This window comes from Orbicella franksi, chromosome 11 (genome assembly GCF_964199315.1).
Source record: "Orbicella franksi chromosome 11, jaOrbFran1.1, whole genome shotgun sequence".
Lineage (NCBI taxonomy): Eukaryota > Metazoa > Cnidaria > Anthozoa > Scleractinia > Merulinidae > Orbicella > Orbicella franksi.
Window position 1 is genome coordinate 26,149,637 of NC_138155.1, and position 14,686 is coordinate 26,164,322.

General features: G+C 38.5%; 2 protein-coding genes across 2 annotated transcripts; one reads left to right on the top strand and one right to left on the bottom strand.

The window, feature by feature from the left end:
• Positions 1-76: 76 nt before the first annotated feature.
• Positions 77-8,147, bottom strand: LOC145502234 (uncharacterized). Its single transcript, XM_081481488.1, has 15 exons — positions 8,129-8,147; positions 7,816-7,907; positions 6,675-6,761; positions 5,764-5,871; positions 5,277-5,367; positions 4,828-4,889; positions 4,118-4,171; positions 3,694-3,780; positions 3,098-3,148; positions 2,680-2,759; positions 1,881-2,004; positions 1,675-1,713; positions 995-1,342; positions 242-276; positions 77-140 (listed from the first exon to the last, which is right to left on the bottom strand). The coding sequence occupies exons 1-15, from the start codon at positions 8,145-8,147 to the stop codon at positions 77-79; spliced, it is 1,341 nt and encodes a 446-aa protein (XP_081337614.1).
• Positions 8,148-8,560: 413 nt separating this feature from the next.
• On the top strand, positions 8,561-13,160 carry LOC145503167 (ragulator complex protein LAMTOR5 homolog). The gene is made up of 4 exons (XM_081482630.1): positions 8,561-8,740; positions 8,823-8,884; positions 10,773-10,890; positions 12,561-13,160. Exons 1-4 carry the CDS (start codon positions 8,706-8,708, stop codon positions 12,619-12,621), a joined length of 276 nt encoding a protein of 91 aa, XP_081338756.1. The 5' UTR covers positions 8,561-8,705; the 3' UTR covers positions 12,622-13,160.
• Positions 13,161-14,686: the final 1,526 nt, after the last annotated feature.

Sequence of the window (14,686 nt, forward strand, 5' to 3'; positions counted from 1 at the left end):
GCCTTCAGATGGCGCCTTTCTTCAATGGGCTTGATAATTGGCGGAATTTGACGAAATCCCTTCTCGCTAATTTAAGTCACAGTTTTCGGCAGCCTGCAAAGTCCGGGATTTTTGTTGGAATTCTATCCTGCAACCATTTTCTGAACATGGAAGTAAAGAATAAAGTTATCGTCAGGTAATGATTTTAAAGCGTGATTTTATAAATTACTTTAGTATTCATCAAGAAAATATAAATTCTCACCTCGAGTACATTCTTTCGCCTAAATATGGAAGATCCTGAAACAGATTAATTCGACAAATTAAATTTCACTGAAATTTTAGTTAAGTAGCAAATCTCGTTTAAAAGCTAATAGCTAGAAGACTCTTTTAGAGATGGTAGTTAATTCCCCGAGGCCTGAATGAAGAAAGCGTTTGTTTCTCGTAATATAGCCACGCAAAGGCTATTTCAGATATTAATACTTGTTGTGTAGTGTATCACAGAGGACACTTTGTGTACTATACATGATAATAATTAAGGTCATTGCCCAGTATTGTATTGCGCATCCCTACTGCGTATAATTTCACGCGTGATTAGCGCGCGCGCATTAAAAAATGGCGGCTTTTTCTTTACAGCTGGACCTCGCCATAAAGGTAAATCGTCATTTTCTCGCAAACGAGTATGGTGACCTATAATTTTTTTTCTGTTGCTTTGAATTGAGTAACAAATTTCTCTGTGTAAAATAAATATGGACCAATTCTCAGTGTCGAACAAAAAGTAATCGTCGGAAACGTGAATTTAGCAAGCAATCGCAACTACAATCATGGTGCTATTATAAGGATTTATATGGGTATGAACAAGGTGTTTTTGCTCCTAAACGAACATGGGGACCCCTCATTTTTATTTCAAAATTGAAGTTCCTATGATATAAACAATCGATAGGCAAAGTTTCACAAAAATCTCAGTGCAGGTTTTATTTCAGCGGAATGACCTTAAGCCACCGTTCTGCATACCCACCTCGTTAGGTTCCAGTTCCTCGTCTTCCTTTCGGAGATCTCGAATTCCAATGAACCTTCTGTTGCTGCATACGCAAGCACTCTTTGAATTTACCACATCTCTGAGAGTCACTCGCGGAGCACGTGATTTGCACGTGCTAGCCCAGGAAGTCGCATGTAAAGTTGGTCCTTGTGGATGTCCACTGCTCATGTGCAGAGAATATTTGTGATGTGATATACTTGGCTCGGTATGAAAGCGTTCAAGGTTTGCTTCAGAGTGTTTCACTAGTGGAGGAGGGCATGTTCGAACGTGTCGTTGTGGTTTCGCTACTCCGCACATAAAGGTTGGCGAAGAAGGAGGGGCCACTGTCTGGAAAATGACGCCTGTTGGAGGTGGATTGCCTGAAACAAAAAAAAGAAAAAAAAAAAGAAGAAAAAAAAAAGCCTAGTATAAGGGCTAATAGGGTTTAAGGATTGCTTAGAACTAGTCAAAATTTGAAATGTCAGCTGAGAAAGAAAGGCGTTTTTAATGGATCTGAAACCTCTTAAATTTACTAATAGCTCAGAGATTGTACGTGGACTGAAATTTAACTGAAAGCTGATATTCTCAGAATATAGTATACCCATGGCCATTCGGACCAGCTCATTAATTAGTAATCAGATACCAGAAAATTGAACATTTGTAGCGTTTTATGTGGATACTAGCTTTGGGTTAACTGCTGTGAGACACTGATTAGCCTCCTAGACGTAGAACCTGGCACTTCTGTAAGGTGAAAAGTTCCGCCCAAATATTCTATGACAACCATTTGCTTCTGCTAACATTATAAAACGGATACTATGCTAGAAGCAGCATTTTAAAAGTGTTCAAAATGACTGATAAAACGTTAAGTAGTACCTGTGAGCATTACGCGAGTGGAAAGCGTTTGTTTCGATTCAAGTCTTCCCTTGGCTGACCTCGGTTTTGTAGTAATCTCCACGTCGATAACGTCACGGACAGATAGCGAGTGAGACACACGAATTGAAGGAAGAAATCTTAAAGAAGAAATGTTTCAGTAGATGAGAAAAAGTCGGTTTGCTTTGACCCTAGAACTACCCGCAAATGCACTTAGCTACTCTTAATCACTTTTTGCGAGTGAAATTGTGAGTGAATTGATCGATTGCCTTACTGACTTGACTGACTGACTGACTGACTGACTGACTGCATGACTGAATGACGGACTAAATGACGGACGAACGGACTGACTGACTGATTGACAGACTGACTGGCGACTACGTTACTGACTGACTAATTGACTGAAGGACAGACTGACTGATTGACTGTCTGACTGACTGTCTGACTGACTGACTGACTGCCTAACTGACTGACTGACTGACTGTCATGCTGTCTCTCTGTCTGAATATTTGACTGAAAGACGGACTGGCACAATGTTTGATACGGACTGTCTAACTGATGAATTGTCTTGTCAAGTGCATGACGGACTGACTGGCTTGCTGGCTTATTGAAGGCTTACTTGATTGATTGACTGAATGCTCACCTACTTGCTATAGAGCTTGTTTGACTGACTAACTGACTGAGTGACTGACTTTCTGTCTGTCTGACTGACTGCCGGACAACAGTTGATCACCTGAGTGACTTACTGAACGACTGATTGAAGATTGACTGATTATAATGTTTCAGCCGCTGATCTAAAGTCAGATCAAACTTACCGATCAAACAGTGTCTGAAAGTGAGTCCTCAGGTCCTTGATGTTTATGAACATCACTGCATCTGGATTGACCTCACATGCCTTTCAATCAAAACGATTGATGTTAAAAAAAACCACTTAAACATACACATTTAAATGTGAAATATGCCAAACAGGCGTGCACTATAAAGGTCATGTACGTACTATGTAACTTCATTGTTTTATCAAAAACTCCTCAAGTGGAAAAAGCCGTTAATTCTATATTTTCTAACAACTGGTGTATTAACTTTCATTTAAGTGCGATTGCCGAAGATGATGTGTCTAACGTTTTACCTTACAACATTAGAATCATTTGATTTGCCGAAAATAGAAGACTATATTACTTCTTTGAGGATCAATCTCCCTTACTGTTAATTATTCAAATATTTTTCGTTGCTAACCTTATCAAGGTCACGTTCTTGCTTGGAAAATTTCAGATGAGTTTCTTCCCTCTGTTGAGAGAAAACGGACTATTCTTGTAACATACGCAATGGCATACTTAACCGTCACCTAAACTTAACATCATTTTATGCAAAGAGTCTATAATGATGTATCAAATAGCTATTCTGAATTGTTAAAATGCTACACCGCTGACGCAGATTTCTAACTCAAATCTAAATAAAGTTATCCAACGCCATCTGGTAAAACGCTTCGAAAATTGATTAAATAGCAATTTTGATTGCTGTAGTTTTAGATAAATTGACCCTTCATATGCATACGTGTCAAGTTTTTCTGAAAAGCTTCAAAACTTCAATTTGGTTGGAGCACATCAAAATGCCGAGCGTATGGCGTACTTTTTTAATCAAACAAATTTTCCATATTATATTTAAACATTAGACGCCGATTTCTATCTGTTTTTTGTTGTTGTTTTTTTTTTCGATTCCCGGCCAGGATATTGGAAGTTTACATCACATCCCTTGACAAGTCTGTTGATGTAAGAAAGAACCCGAGGTCATACAAAACGATTTCCCTGTAAAACATGAGCATTGTTTTTAACCTTGATTTTCTTGAAGAGTCCTCTGAGAAGCCAACCACAGACTTGAGTTGGACTCAACTGGATGGCAAAACTAGCATCCGATAGAGCCTGCAATACAAAATGACATCAAGTACTTGTTAGAAAAGGTTCTTTTTAGCAAATGGACTAGGGGTGGAGGGGTACGTAGGGGCTACATAGCTTCATAAATTAGTTTTCATGGCTCCTTTTCTTAAAGAAACAAACAAGAAAAATAACACCCTGGTAACTGGTATTTTTACGACTATGTGGAGGGTTTGAAACCTAATCTTCTTTACGAACAACTTTGATTAGCAACTCAAAGCCGACTGGGATATTACGATTAAGTAAATTGTAGAACTGTTCCCGCTTCTAACGCAGCAGTGAAGAGGTTACTACAATATCGCTTGTTGTTATTTACTTCCATTACCTTTTCTTGCTGTTTTAGAAGGAAACTAACCAATGATCTGACGCAGAATAAATCCTGCGAAAAAGCAGTTAAAATTATATTACTGAGATATCAGTGCTAGAAAAGGTTCGAAAACCCAGCTTTTTCATCTTAGAAATAGCACAATAAGCACATGCTATTGGAATTATAGATCATGTTTTATTTTTTAAACAACATCAAGGGTTTGACTGGCGAGGAGGGAGAAAAAATTACGAAGAGAGTGTACAAAGAAAAAAGTGCGACTTAGAAAAAAGTGATGTTGTGAGGTACGTGTACTCTCGGGGACATTTCCACATGATGCTCGTAGTCTCGCTTAGGGGTATAAATCAGGGATTCTGGTCTCACTTAGGGCGTCCACGACGAAACGACACTATTTTTAGCTGTCAAGGTATCTTTTAGGGTATACTCGAAGAAACAACAATTAAAAACGCTCTTATGTCCGTTTCTAGGCTCGATTTCCACCAGTCTTTCAAGTCCGGTCTACTGGCGCGCTCCTTTCTTCAATTCCTAAACAGCGACTGGTAATCAAGTCTATTCCGTTTTAAGTGGGTCAAATAGAGCTCGAACCAGGCCCAGATTGGTCTCCCTCAGGGGTTTAATTCAAATTATCCGATGAGCATCTCTCCGGCCTTTTCATCAAGGGAATCCCCCTAGGTCTCCCACTAGAGGGAAGGGAGAGTAAGGAAACTTACCGGATTTCTGAAGTCAAGTAAGATAGCTTTGTCAATATTGTTTAGAGCCTCGTTAAGCTCTCCTGATAAAAAAGGAAAAGGAAAATAAGAGATATATGACCCAGTAATGCTTAGTCGACATATTAACGTCGAGAACAAGTTTTCAGTGGTGCTTAAACTGGGAGCGAATTGCTCACCAAGAAAAGTGATTCCTGTTGTCGATAATTAAAACAAGAGAAAATGACTCTTGGATAAAATCAATACATTCATCCCAGTAACAAACAATAGCATTGGAAAAGGAAGTCATAATTGGTAATTGCTATAAGAAAACTTAAAGTTCTCTGTTAGTATATTTAAATGAATGACAAAGATCGATCATAGAAACAGTTGATGAACAAAAGCGCGCTTCCTTCAATCAAAACTAATTTGGAGAAGAACCGAACAAGATCGACAGTGAATGATTTTCAAACCTGTGTGAATGTGACAGCAAGCTATCCTTGCCAGGGTAGGCACGTGCAGGTGTAGAACCCTTCCAGTGATGCAACCTGCCTGGCACTCATCCTAAAAGGAAAGAGAATCCATTCATCCCGATTATTGTAAGTAAGCACACGCGTCAAATGTATGTAGTACGACAATTTATAGATACTTGGTCATGATTGATCAACTCGTATACTAGCCTGTGCAGCAGACGTTTCCTTTCCATTTTTCAGGGGGAGAGATCGAGCAAGCTAGCGAGCGAACGGGCGCGCCAGGGGTGAGCAAAAAATGGGGAGAAGTGGGGAGGGGGTGAACAAAAAAGGAGGAGGAGAAGTAGGGGGTGGGGATAATATTTTACCCCACCTCCTCCCCCCACTCCCTATTTTTTCGAACTCGCTCGCAGTTTCGTTCCCTTCGCGTGTTTTTGGAATTGAACGTCTGTTACGCAGGTTTAGAGTCGGACAGACGTATTTTACAGACCTTTCTCCAGCTGACTACCTCCATGGCTCGCCGGAAGTGCCGCATTGCTTTCTGGTAGTTTTGAAGGTTTTGTAGTGCGACTGCGCAATGAAAGTGGCATTCGAACAACTGTGAATTAATATGAAGTATGGGTTATTGACCAAGTGTAAGGTCAAGATTGCTGGATATTGGCCAAGTTCTTTTTTTGCGTGTTTATGAACCATTTATGGAGCGTTCTGACATTAAAGAGACACGAAAGAGACGAAGGGCGGGATATACTGTTGATATAGAATGGGGTGTTTTTTTAAACTCAAAACACAATTCAACTGAGATGGAGTCAAAGAGACAAACAAAGCAACATAAAACACATGCCACCGATACTGTTGGTCACAGTGAAAACATAGTAAGCCTGAGTTTAAGGCGGGCGAAATTATTTTCCGAAGCAACTGGTTGCTATTCCACTTGCTTGACCTTATGTTAGCAAGAGACAGAAGAGAGGATTATATTAGAGAAAAATTTTCCCGTACCTGAGTGCCTTCTTCGAATCTATTAATAGACAACTCGTATAAAGGCTTTTTTAAGAAAAATGCCTGATTGGCTGAACGCTGTCTCGGAAAATCTACAGATCGAGATCTTTAGTTTAACTTGAGGTGGCTGAATAAGAATACGCCTAAAATGGGTGCTGTTACGAGCTACAAGTTCAAAAAAACTTGATAACTATACCTCATGCCACTTATTACGAAACTGAATAGCCTTCAAAGAACTATCAGAGGACACTGGGAATCAAAGTTCAGTATCATTCTATTCTCCCTAGCTCTGTCTGTCTTAGTAACTAAGGGCAACCTAGCCACAGACTTACGAATATACGAACAAGTAATTATAATTGAATGTTTCACGGTGTCATTTAATAAAAGAAATCTCGTGTAACAGACCAGCAGCCGCAGTTTCTCTTTGTTGAAGTGCTTCCTCCATTTTGTTTTGTAGATCTGACGCAGCACCTCTTCATAATTGGCCTCCGCCTGGGGACAATTCAAGGAGAATGTCATCAAGTACTATATAATTAGTTAGCGTTGAGAACCAGCTGTTAAAATATTGGCTTAATTCTTGTTTCTTTGTTTACATGTGGACTGAAACTAAGATGAAGTCGAGGTGCCTTGACACACGAAAAAATGAAAACAGAAAACAATATTCAGATTCTCTTCAACTGAGTCAAGTAGCATGCAGCCAAATTTAATTAAGCGATGCCACGAAGCAATAACATCATGTATTGATGTATAACACCAATCACACAAAACTAAAAACCAACGGAGAACAGTTTTAATTGTGACATATTTCCTTACGTTGAAGCTAGAAATATTATCATAATTCTTCGGTAGAAAATTACCATGAAAACATTTCCTGACGCCTTCTTATGTCATTTATATCTTGACCACTATATAAATTATTCTTTAGGTTTTGTGGTTATTTTATATCCTTGCTTACGATCGAACGCAGACGTAAAACGCCGGTGTGAATTGAAAACAATCTGAGGGTATATGCTTGCGTTATTGCAGGTACTGAACTAATGAGTTTCTATGGCAATGCATTTTCAGTCAATTTTCAAGCAGGGTTTTAAGAAGAAAGAAAAGTTATCAAACCTAAGGAGATCGCCATGATATAAAAAGCTTTTCATACGTGCATTTTTTGCTCGAATTCTTCTTATTTTCACAAAACGAAAAATAATATTTATCAAGAGTTTTCCTATTCCGTCCATATCATAATTTCGATATTTTACATTCTAAACTTTTTACCGTGCTTTGCATGGTTTTTCACGCATTTCCAATCACAATATAGAAAAAAAAAAACTAGCTAAGATACGGGTTTTTCATGCCAGAAAAGTTTGTTGTATTTCGGTTTTGTATGAAACATCTTTAAACATGAAGCGACAGAAAGGCTAACTGTCTTATTCAGCGTAACCAATAGCGACATCTATTTTGCCAATTTTAATTTCCGAAAAGAAAATTACGTCGATAAAATTGTGCATAAAATCAAGAGGTAAAATTGATTAAGGGATAGAAAAATGGATGGAAATACCTTGTGCCAAGATTTCTGTCTTTCAGCCGACACGGCCGAAAGAAAAGCTCTTTGAGTTTCCATGTTGCTGATATGCCAAACAAGTCTCTTTACTCGACAAATGTTTAACAGCTAATTGGCTGCTTGCGTTGACAGATCGTTAGCGGAAATTGTCTGTAAAACTGCGTTTCATAAATAGTTCGTTATCTAGGGACATCAACATAACTGTGTTTACGAGGAAAGCGCGAGGCAATAAAGAAATTTTAAAGCCAACTTTTGCCCATGCAAAAACAATGGTGATTCATGTTTAGTTTCAGTGCAAAGCAGCTGATACCACTAGGAGAATAATCCATTTAATATGAATAGAATTCCCAATTTGCATTTGAGCGGTGAAAATGTCGACCAGCTAGGAATATTTATAAATAACAGAAGTTTTTACAATGATGTATCATTTTTGCTAAAATGTCTACAAAAACATGCGCTAGTCGCTAAAATTTATATTTTTAATTTCTAGTATTCAAACAGGGGATTCGAGTCCTGTTTAAACATAAATCCGTCTTTGTTTTATTTTAATCTCTCTTTAAAATAAAAATTTCATGAAACCGAATATTTCAATCCAAGGAGACGAATCACCAGCAGTGTTGGTTCTGGTCTCTATTTCAATTTCTCCAGAACCCACAAAAGCTCCAGAAAGGGATCCAAGAACGTGCTGTTCTGTGTTATTTTCGTGGGTGACTGGGGGCGGGCGAGGGCTATGAACGCGAGAATACTGGCACGAGTGACGAGCCAGGAAAATGTCAGCGGTCAGTACCTAAATTCATAGAACCGTCACGTAACACTACTTCAACCACTACTGCAACATAATAATTATCACGTCAAAGATTATCTGGTAGATATTCTCGATTTTTAAGATGGAAAAATCTTTAGATTCTCATTTAGATGACATGTAAGTTCGCTTTACATCTGTTCATGATTAGGAGATCAAGCAATCATTGTAAAAATGTTTATTTTTTGATGTTTTCTCCTAGCATGTCCGAACATGGCGTTATTGGAGTGTTATGTAGCGACCAACAAGGTCTAGCTCTGTCAGGTCAGTGTATAAAGCTTATGTTTATAGACGTACATCTCGCATTTGCAGACATCAGAAGAACGCGTTTAATTATGTGTTGTCATTACTAATTTCCTACAGTTTGTAGTAGTGTAAAACTTTATTGTAGATTGTAAGTTGAATTGCCACAAGTCACTCGCTGATCACAGGACTTTGAAGTATTTCATGATTTGAGAAAATTACTTCAATGTGATTGACTGAGAGCAGGCAAACTCTATCGTTAATTTTTGATTTGCACTGTAATGTAAATAATACGGGTGCATTCGTAATTTTCTCAGTCATAACACTGTAAATGTTTAATTGTTTGAATGTTCGAGGTGTACAATGTAAAATCCAGAAGATATCCATAACCCCGCCACGCAGTAGATTTTACTTAGGAGTCCTTCTCCTTCCCAGAATTTCCATTTTTTTTAACACAAATCTTCCTCCCCCGCCCCCCAATACTTCCAGAATTCCCACAAGTATTATGTACACCCCCATATGCAAGTTAGTGTGGTAAAATTAAAATAAACACCTCAAACACTAGGCCATCAGCACTACATATCACTGCTGTTTATTATTTGCGATCAATCTCAGCAATTTAAAATACGCACTAAGAAAACATATAGCAATTTCTTTTAAAAAGGCTTTAGAGGTAAATACACTGTCGACAAAATGGTAACTTGTCAAATTGCCTTCCTATATGATGCATCCCTTTGAAAATGTAGTAAACTTTCTGTTCAAGACAGATGAGCCAAAGTGTGAATGAAACTGACACCATAATTTTATCATGAACACACTCGGAAACAAAAGCCAATTTTTACAGCAAAATTACATACAAATGAATAAAGATAAACAAGAACAAAAAATTCTCAAGTTTCTGGAATTGTGACATCATTTGTACCAACTATAAACTTCTGAAAGTAATGACTCTCGTTGCGTCTGCATTTAGTGCATGTAGCCTTTGGGGCTCGTTACTTTTGAGGGGTTGTTACCCTTACCATATTTTAAGAATTCCGGTTGATGTTGAACTATGTTAGAGATTAGGAATTGATGAAAACCAAGCTGTCTTTTGTGTTTTAATGAACATCTTTAATCTTTACCTTAGAGATGCAAGGGAAGATTTATTGTTAACACCTTGTAACCTTTTGCTTTGCCTTATCTACACATCACTAATGAACTTCTGTGAAAAAAGCTATTCCATGCGAATGAAATGGGAGTTTTTTTTTTTTTTTAAATATTAAATTTGCAACCACTAAATTTGGCTCACCATTAGCCTTAATCTTTTCTTGGGGACAATGGATCTGTGATGTGTGCAGAATAAGGAATAAGTGATCTGGGGAAGGGGTAAAATACAGTATTTTCAGAGACACTCTAACTTTATTGAGAGCATTTTCCCAGATACATGTACAGCACTCACTTTTTTCTGTCATTTTATAAATACACTACTCAATTCTAGTAGTGCCTATCCATCGCCCTCAGACCAGCCCTACAGAAAATCCCTGGGGTGCACGTGGCAGGGAGACAAATTCCCTTGAGTGGAAACAAATAAGTTGGTCAAATGCCTCAGGTTGAGAGTTAACAACGGGACAACATCATGTAAGCTTGCCTTCTCTATCACATGCGAGACCAAACCCACAAGGATTACAAATGCTTCAGGGATTTCAAGTGTACCACCCCTAGCATTAAGGTGTGAACAAATGACTGGCTATTACCTGGGGGTATAGGCACTGCTGGAATTGGCTAATGCATTATATAAAACACAGAAACGTCCATTCCTTGATCTATGTCACATGTTTGAGTTTATTTTGGTTTTGATCGAAGTAGTAATAAAAGTGCACAATTTTTAACTCTGATTTAATTTTAATTATTATTTCTCTTCCCTCAACAGCTAAAGGTACTGCAAATCCTATGTATGCAGGACATGTTTGCTCGTTGGTGCAAAATGCAAAGAAACTTTATCCAGGCACTGAAGCTCAGCCGGTCATCTGTTTAGAGTCAGATGCATGGTATGATACTGTTATGTGTTATGTGAAGTGTATAGTCTACGCTAACTCAAGTTTTAATCTTATACTGTAAAGTACCAAGAGTACTGTAATGATCCTTGTTTGACAATTGATTCAATTTTTGGGGTGCATCATTGACTTACATGGACATGGACATTTGAGGCATAGTCGAGAGTTAACCGTAGTTTTTGTAGCATGAATCAGTTGTTTTATAACATTGTCAATCGGCGAAAATGATGTCGCAACTTTAACCTTGCTCACAGTATAAGCGTGCATCATTGGACTCCAATGTATGCTTTACTGAGTTTAATAGCATGGCTTTGCTAACGTTATGATAGCAGCCTTTTCCTATTTCCACTTTCAGAGAGTTACAACTCTCAGGGGGTAGAGTTATTACTTTTTATTAGTTGGCTAAAGCAAGCAATACATTTGTCCAGACTAATCCCTCTTGGTAATATAATTGAGCTCTCAAAATAAATCTCTACAGTAGATGAATTCTAGATGAATCCTTCTGAAAAAACCAATGATGTTGTAACATCAGACAGATTGAAGTACTTCCTTTGTGATAAGGGTCATCTGAAAAATTATCAGATCATTTTGGTTCCTGAAGGTTATTGTATCTGTAAATCTGTAATGATTGGATAGCACCCGGGGTGCTTAATTTTATTTTGGTAGCTCATTAAATAATTATTACACATGCCTATTGGAGAGGGGGCACGTATCAGGGGCAAGGGTGTATTTCTTTTTGAACATAAACATCTGGGGTGGATATATGCATGTACAGGATATTACATGGATGCCTGGAGATAAGAAATTTCTCTTTGAGTGTTGAAAATGTTTCACACGTGAGTGCAGCAAACGAGTGAAATATTTTCAACACTAGAACAGATTTAATGTTGTACATGTATCTCTGAACGGTCATGTAATGCTCTATTTATTATGTAAAGAACAATGAAATACCAAACCATTTAACTTCCACTATTAAAGGTATGATTTATCCTGTAACCATACCAACTGTGATCTTTTCTCGTTATAAGGTATCATTTTTTTGCATGAAAGTTCAAGTGGTATTTCATTTGTGTTTATAATAATAATTAAAATACAATACTTTTTTTTGTAATAAATAACAACAACAACAAAACCTGGACTCAAGAACTGTTACAGTAGGGACCAACAGGGGCTTTGATAGTTTTTGTTAACAATTATTCACCAAAGGGGAGGTAAATGTCCACCACTTTGACCAACACTGAAGTGAATACATGTAATTGATTTAGTACATACCACATGCGCTGAATAACAAGTGGATCAAAAAAATACTTTATTTCGGACAATAAACCATTTTGTTTCTCTTTGGCTGCTCGGGGTGAATCATAGTGCTTTGCCAATTACCTCCGAGTTAACCAATCAGCACTTCTGACAGCGCTGTTCTCTTGTGTCGTATATACTAATGTTCAATATAATGCTCAGATGATAAGAAGACCTCTTAATCATTCACCTAATCAGTCTATTCTGTGTCAATTTCTTGAATGTTACATTCAGTATGGGCGCACTTATAAGAAGGGAATAGGGGCACTTATTAATAGTCAACTCTCAGTGGGAAGTGTTCATTAGAAAGGGGACTGTGATCAATTACATTATTTGCTTAGATATTTTTTATTGTTTTCTTCTTGCAGTAATTTACTCGTCCGATCAGAAGGAAATGTAACTGTTGCAATCCACAAGGTCCCATCATAAATACAAGAAATATTGAACTTTTGTACTTAAAATTGTTTGTAAATGACATTTTATTATCACTGAAGGAAATATAGGTATCTTAGAATGACTTGGTGCAAGTGGCTCTTTTCTGTGTTTAGTTGTCAACCAGGGCCGGGTTGTTCGAAAGCTGGTTAACGCTAACTCAGGTTTAAAAGTTAACCGAAGTAGTCATTTTCTTGTATAGAAACGTTTTTCACTACCAATGTTTTGAGTAGTTTGAGATTATTTCAACTCAAAATTGAAGGACAAACAATATAAACAGAAAACATCACCGAAAAGTTAGAAAACTGAAATCAAAATTCTCACAAATCCTAGGTTAGCTTAATCAAACTTTGAACAACCTGGCCCAGAAGAACAGAGATTAATCCTTCATGATAGCACCATCCTCTAGCATGTCTCCTCACATGTTTGATTCAGCTCCCTTGAATCTGAAGTCTTAGGTTCAGCCTGAAAAATCCCAATAATTACAGAGTTTGTAGAGAGATTGTTTTTGTGTCTGCTTGAGTGAGCAAAGGGGTGTGGGGTGGGGAGGTGGAGGGGGGGGGGCGCACATCAATTTAGAGGATGAATAGATGAGACAAAACATCTCTTAGTTCACGTAGACAGCCATTTTGAATATGCAGTCCTCTGATATAAGGTCTGTGGAGGTGCGGTGCCCTCATCAGTAGTTTGTTTGACTCTGGATCAAGCGGTCTGCGTTCGAGACCTGACCGGGGACGCTGTGTTAGGTTTTTGTGCGAGACACTTTCTTGAATTTTCATGTGTGTATTAAATCCAGTAATTGACATGCATGTAGATGCAGAAAGGCATGTAAAGAGATAAGGCTAGCAAGGTGCATTACTTTTTGCCAGTTGTCATAAAAAATATTGATAGTCTTGCTAGGTATTCTACTTAGAAAGAATGTCAGCCTGTCACAGCTCCTCCTCTCCCTCCCTCCCCCGGCGTCCCAACGTTTCTTCGAGTCGTACCCATTTATACCCCCGGGTGCAAATGTAGAGAGACCCACTGTGTTCATGAAATGCCACAACATCCCAGCCAGTATCCAAACCCGAACTATACAAACCATAGTTTAGCAACTTTAGCCCACCATGTACAAGACCTAAGACCTAAGATCTTGGATCTTAGGTCTTAAGTACTACATGAAGGTCTTAGGTCTTGGGTCTTGGGTATTGATGTCTTGGGTCCTGGGTCGTAGGTCTTAGGTCTTGATACTCCCACAACGCTCATCCAGTCCTCTGGGTGCCTTCCAGAAATTTTCACTCATTACCTTCAGACTGCTGCTAGCTGTAAAGAATTGAGATTTTTTTTCTTACTCACCATGCCAATTCTTTCCTTTGCGTTCAAAGCTTTTCTCCGCAACGTGCAGATTTGTAAATTGCTGCCTCTCCTCCATCCTTTCCCATTCCATATTTTCTTTGTCAATCTTTCTCATTTTCTCAGTCTAAGTGCGTTTGACAGCATTATGTAAGGTTGTTATAGCTCCCAACTCAAGTACTTCTAATTGGAGCAGAACGTGTCACGTGTCATGGATCAAAACTCACGAATTCCCTGGGGAAACATCAAATTGAACTTTCGCAGTGATCAGGTCGTGCACCTTGAAACTGCGGCAAATTTGTGTTTTCAGCCGGTGTCAAGCAAAACATTTTTTCGCAGTTTTTCCCATTTTGAGTTGGAAGATATAACAAAACACTTACTGACTGGCCCTAAGGGAAACAGTGATTTTTGTTTTCCCTCGACCCTCAGTGTTCCTCTTGGCTTCGCCTGAGGGAGCATTGATGGTCTCAGGAAAACAAAACTCACTGTTTCCCTTGGGGTTAGTCATAAAGTGCTTCTTGTCATGTATCAGCACGGTTCCTAACAAGTCCAAAATCTATAAAGACTGGGCAATTTTTCAGCTATTCTAGCCCTGAAAAAAGTATGAAAAAGTATGAAAAGCCAAGGAGTCAAACTTTATGCAATCTTCAGCCCATTCCCCAGCCGTTCCCTTCCGGTCGAGCGTGAAGCACACGTCAGGGACTGGGAACGGGTTGCTTGTCGGTGCCAT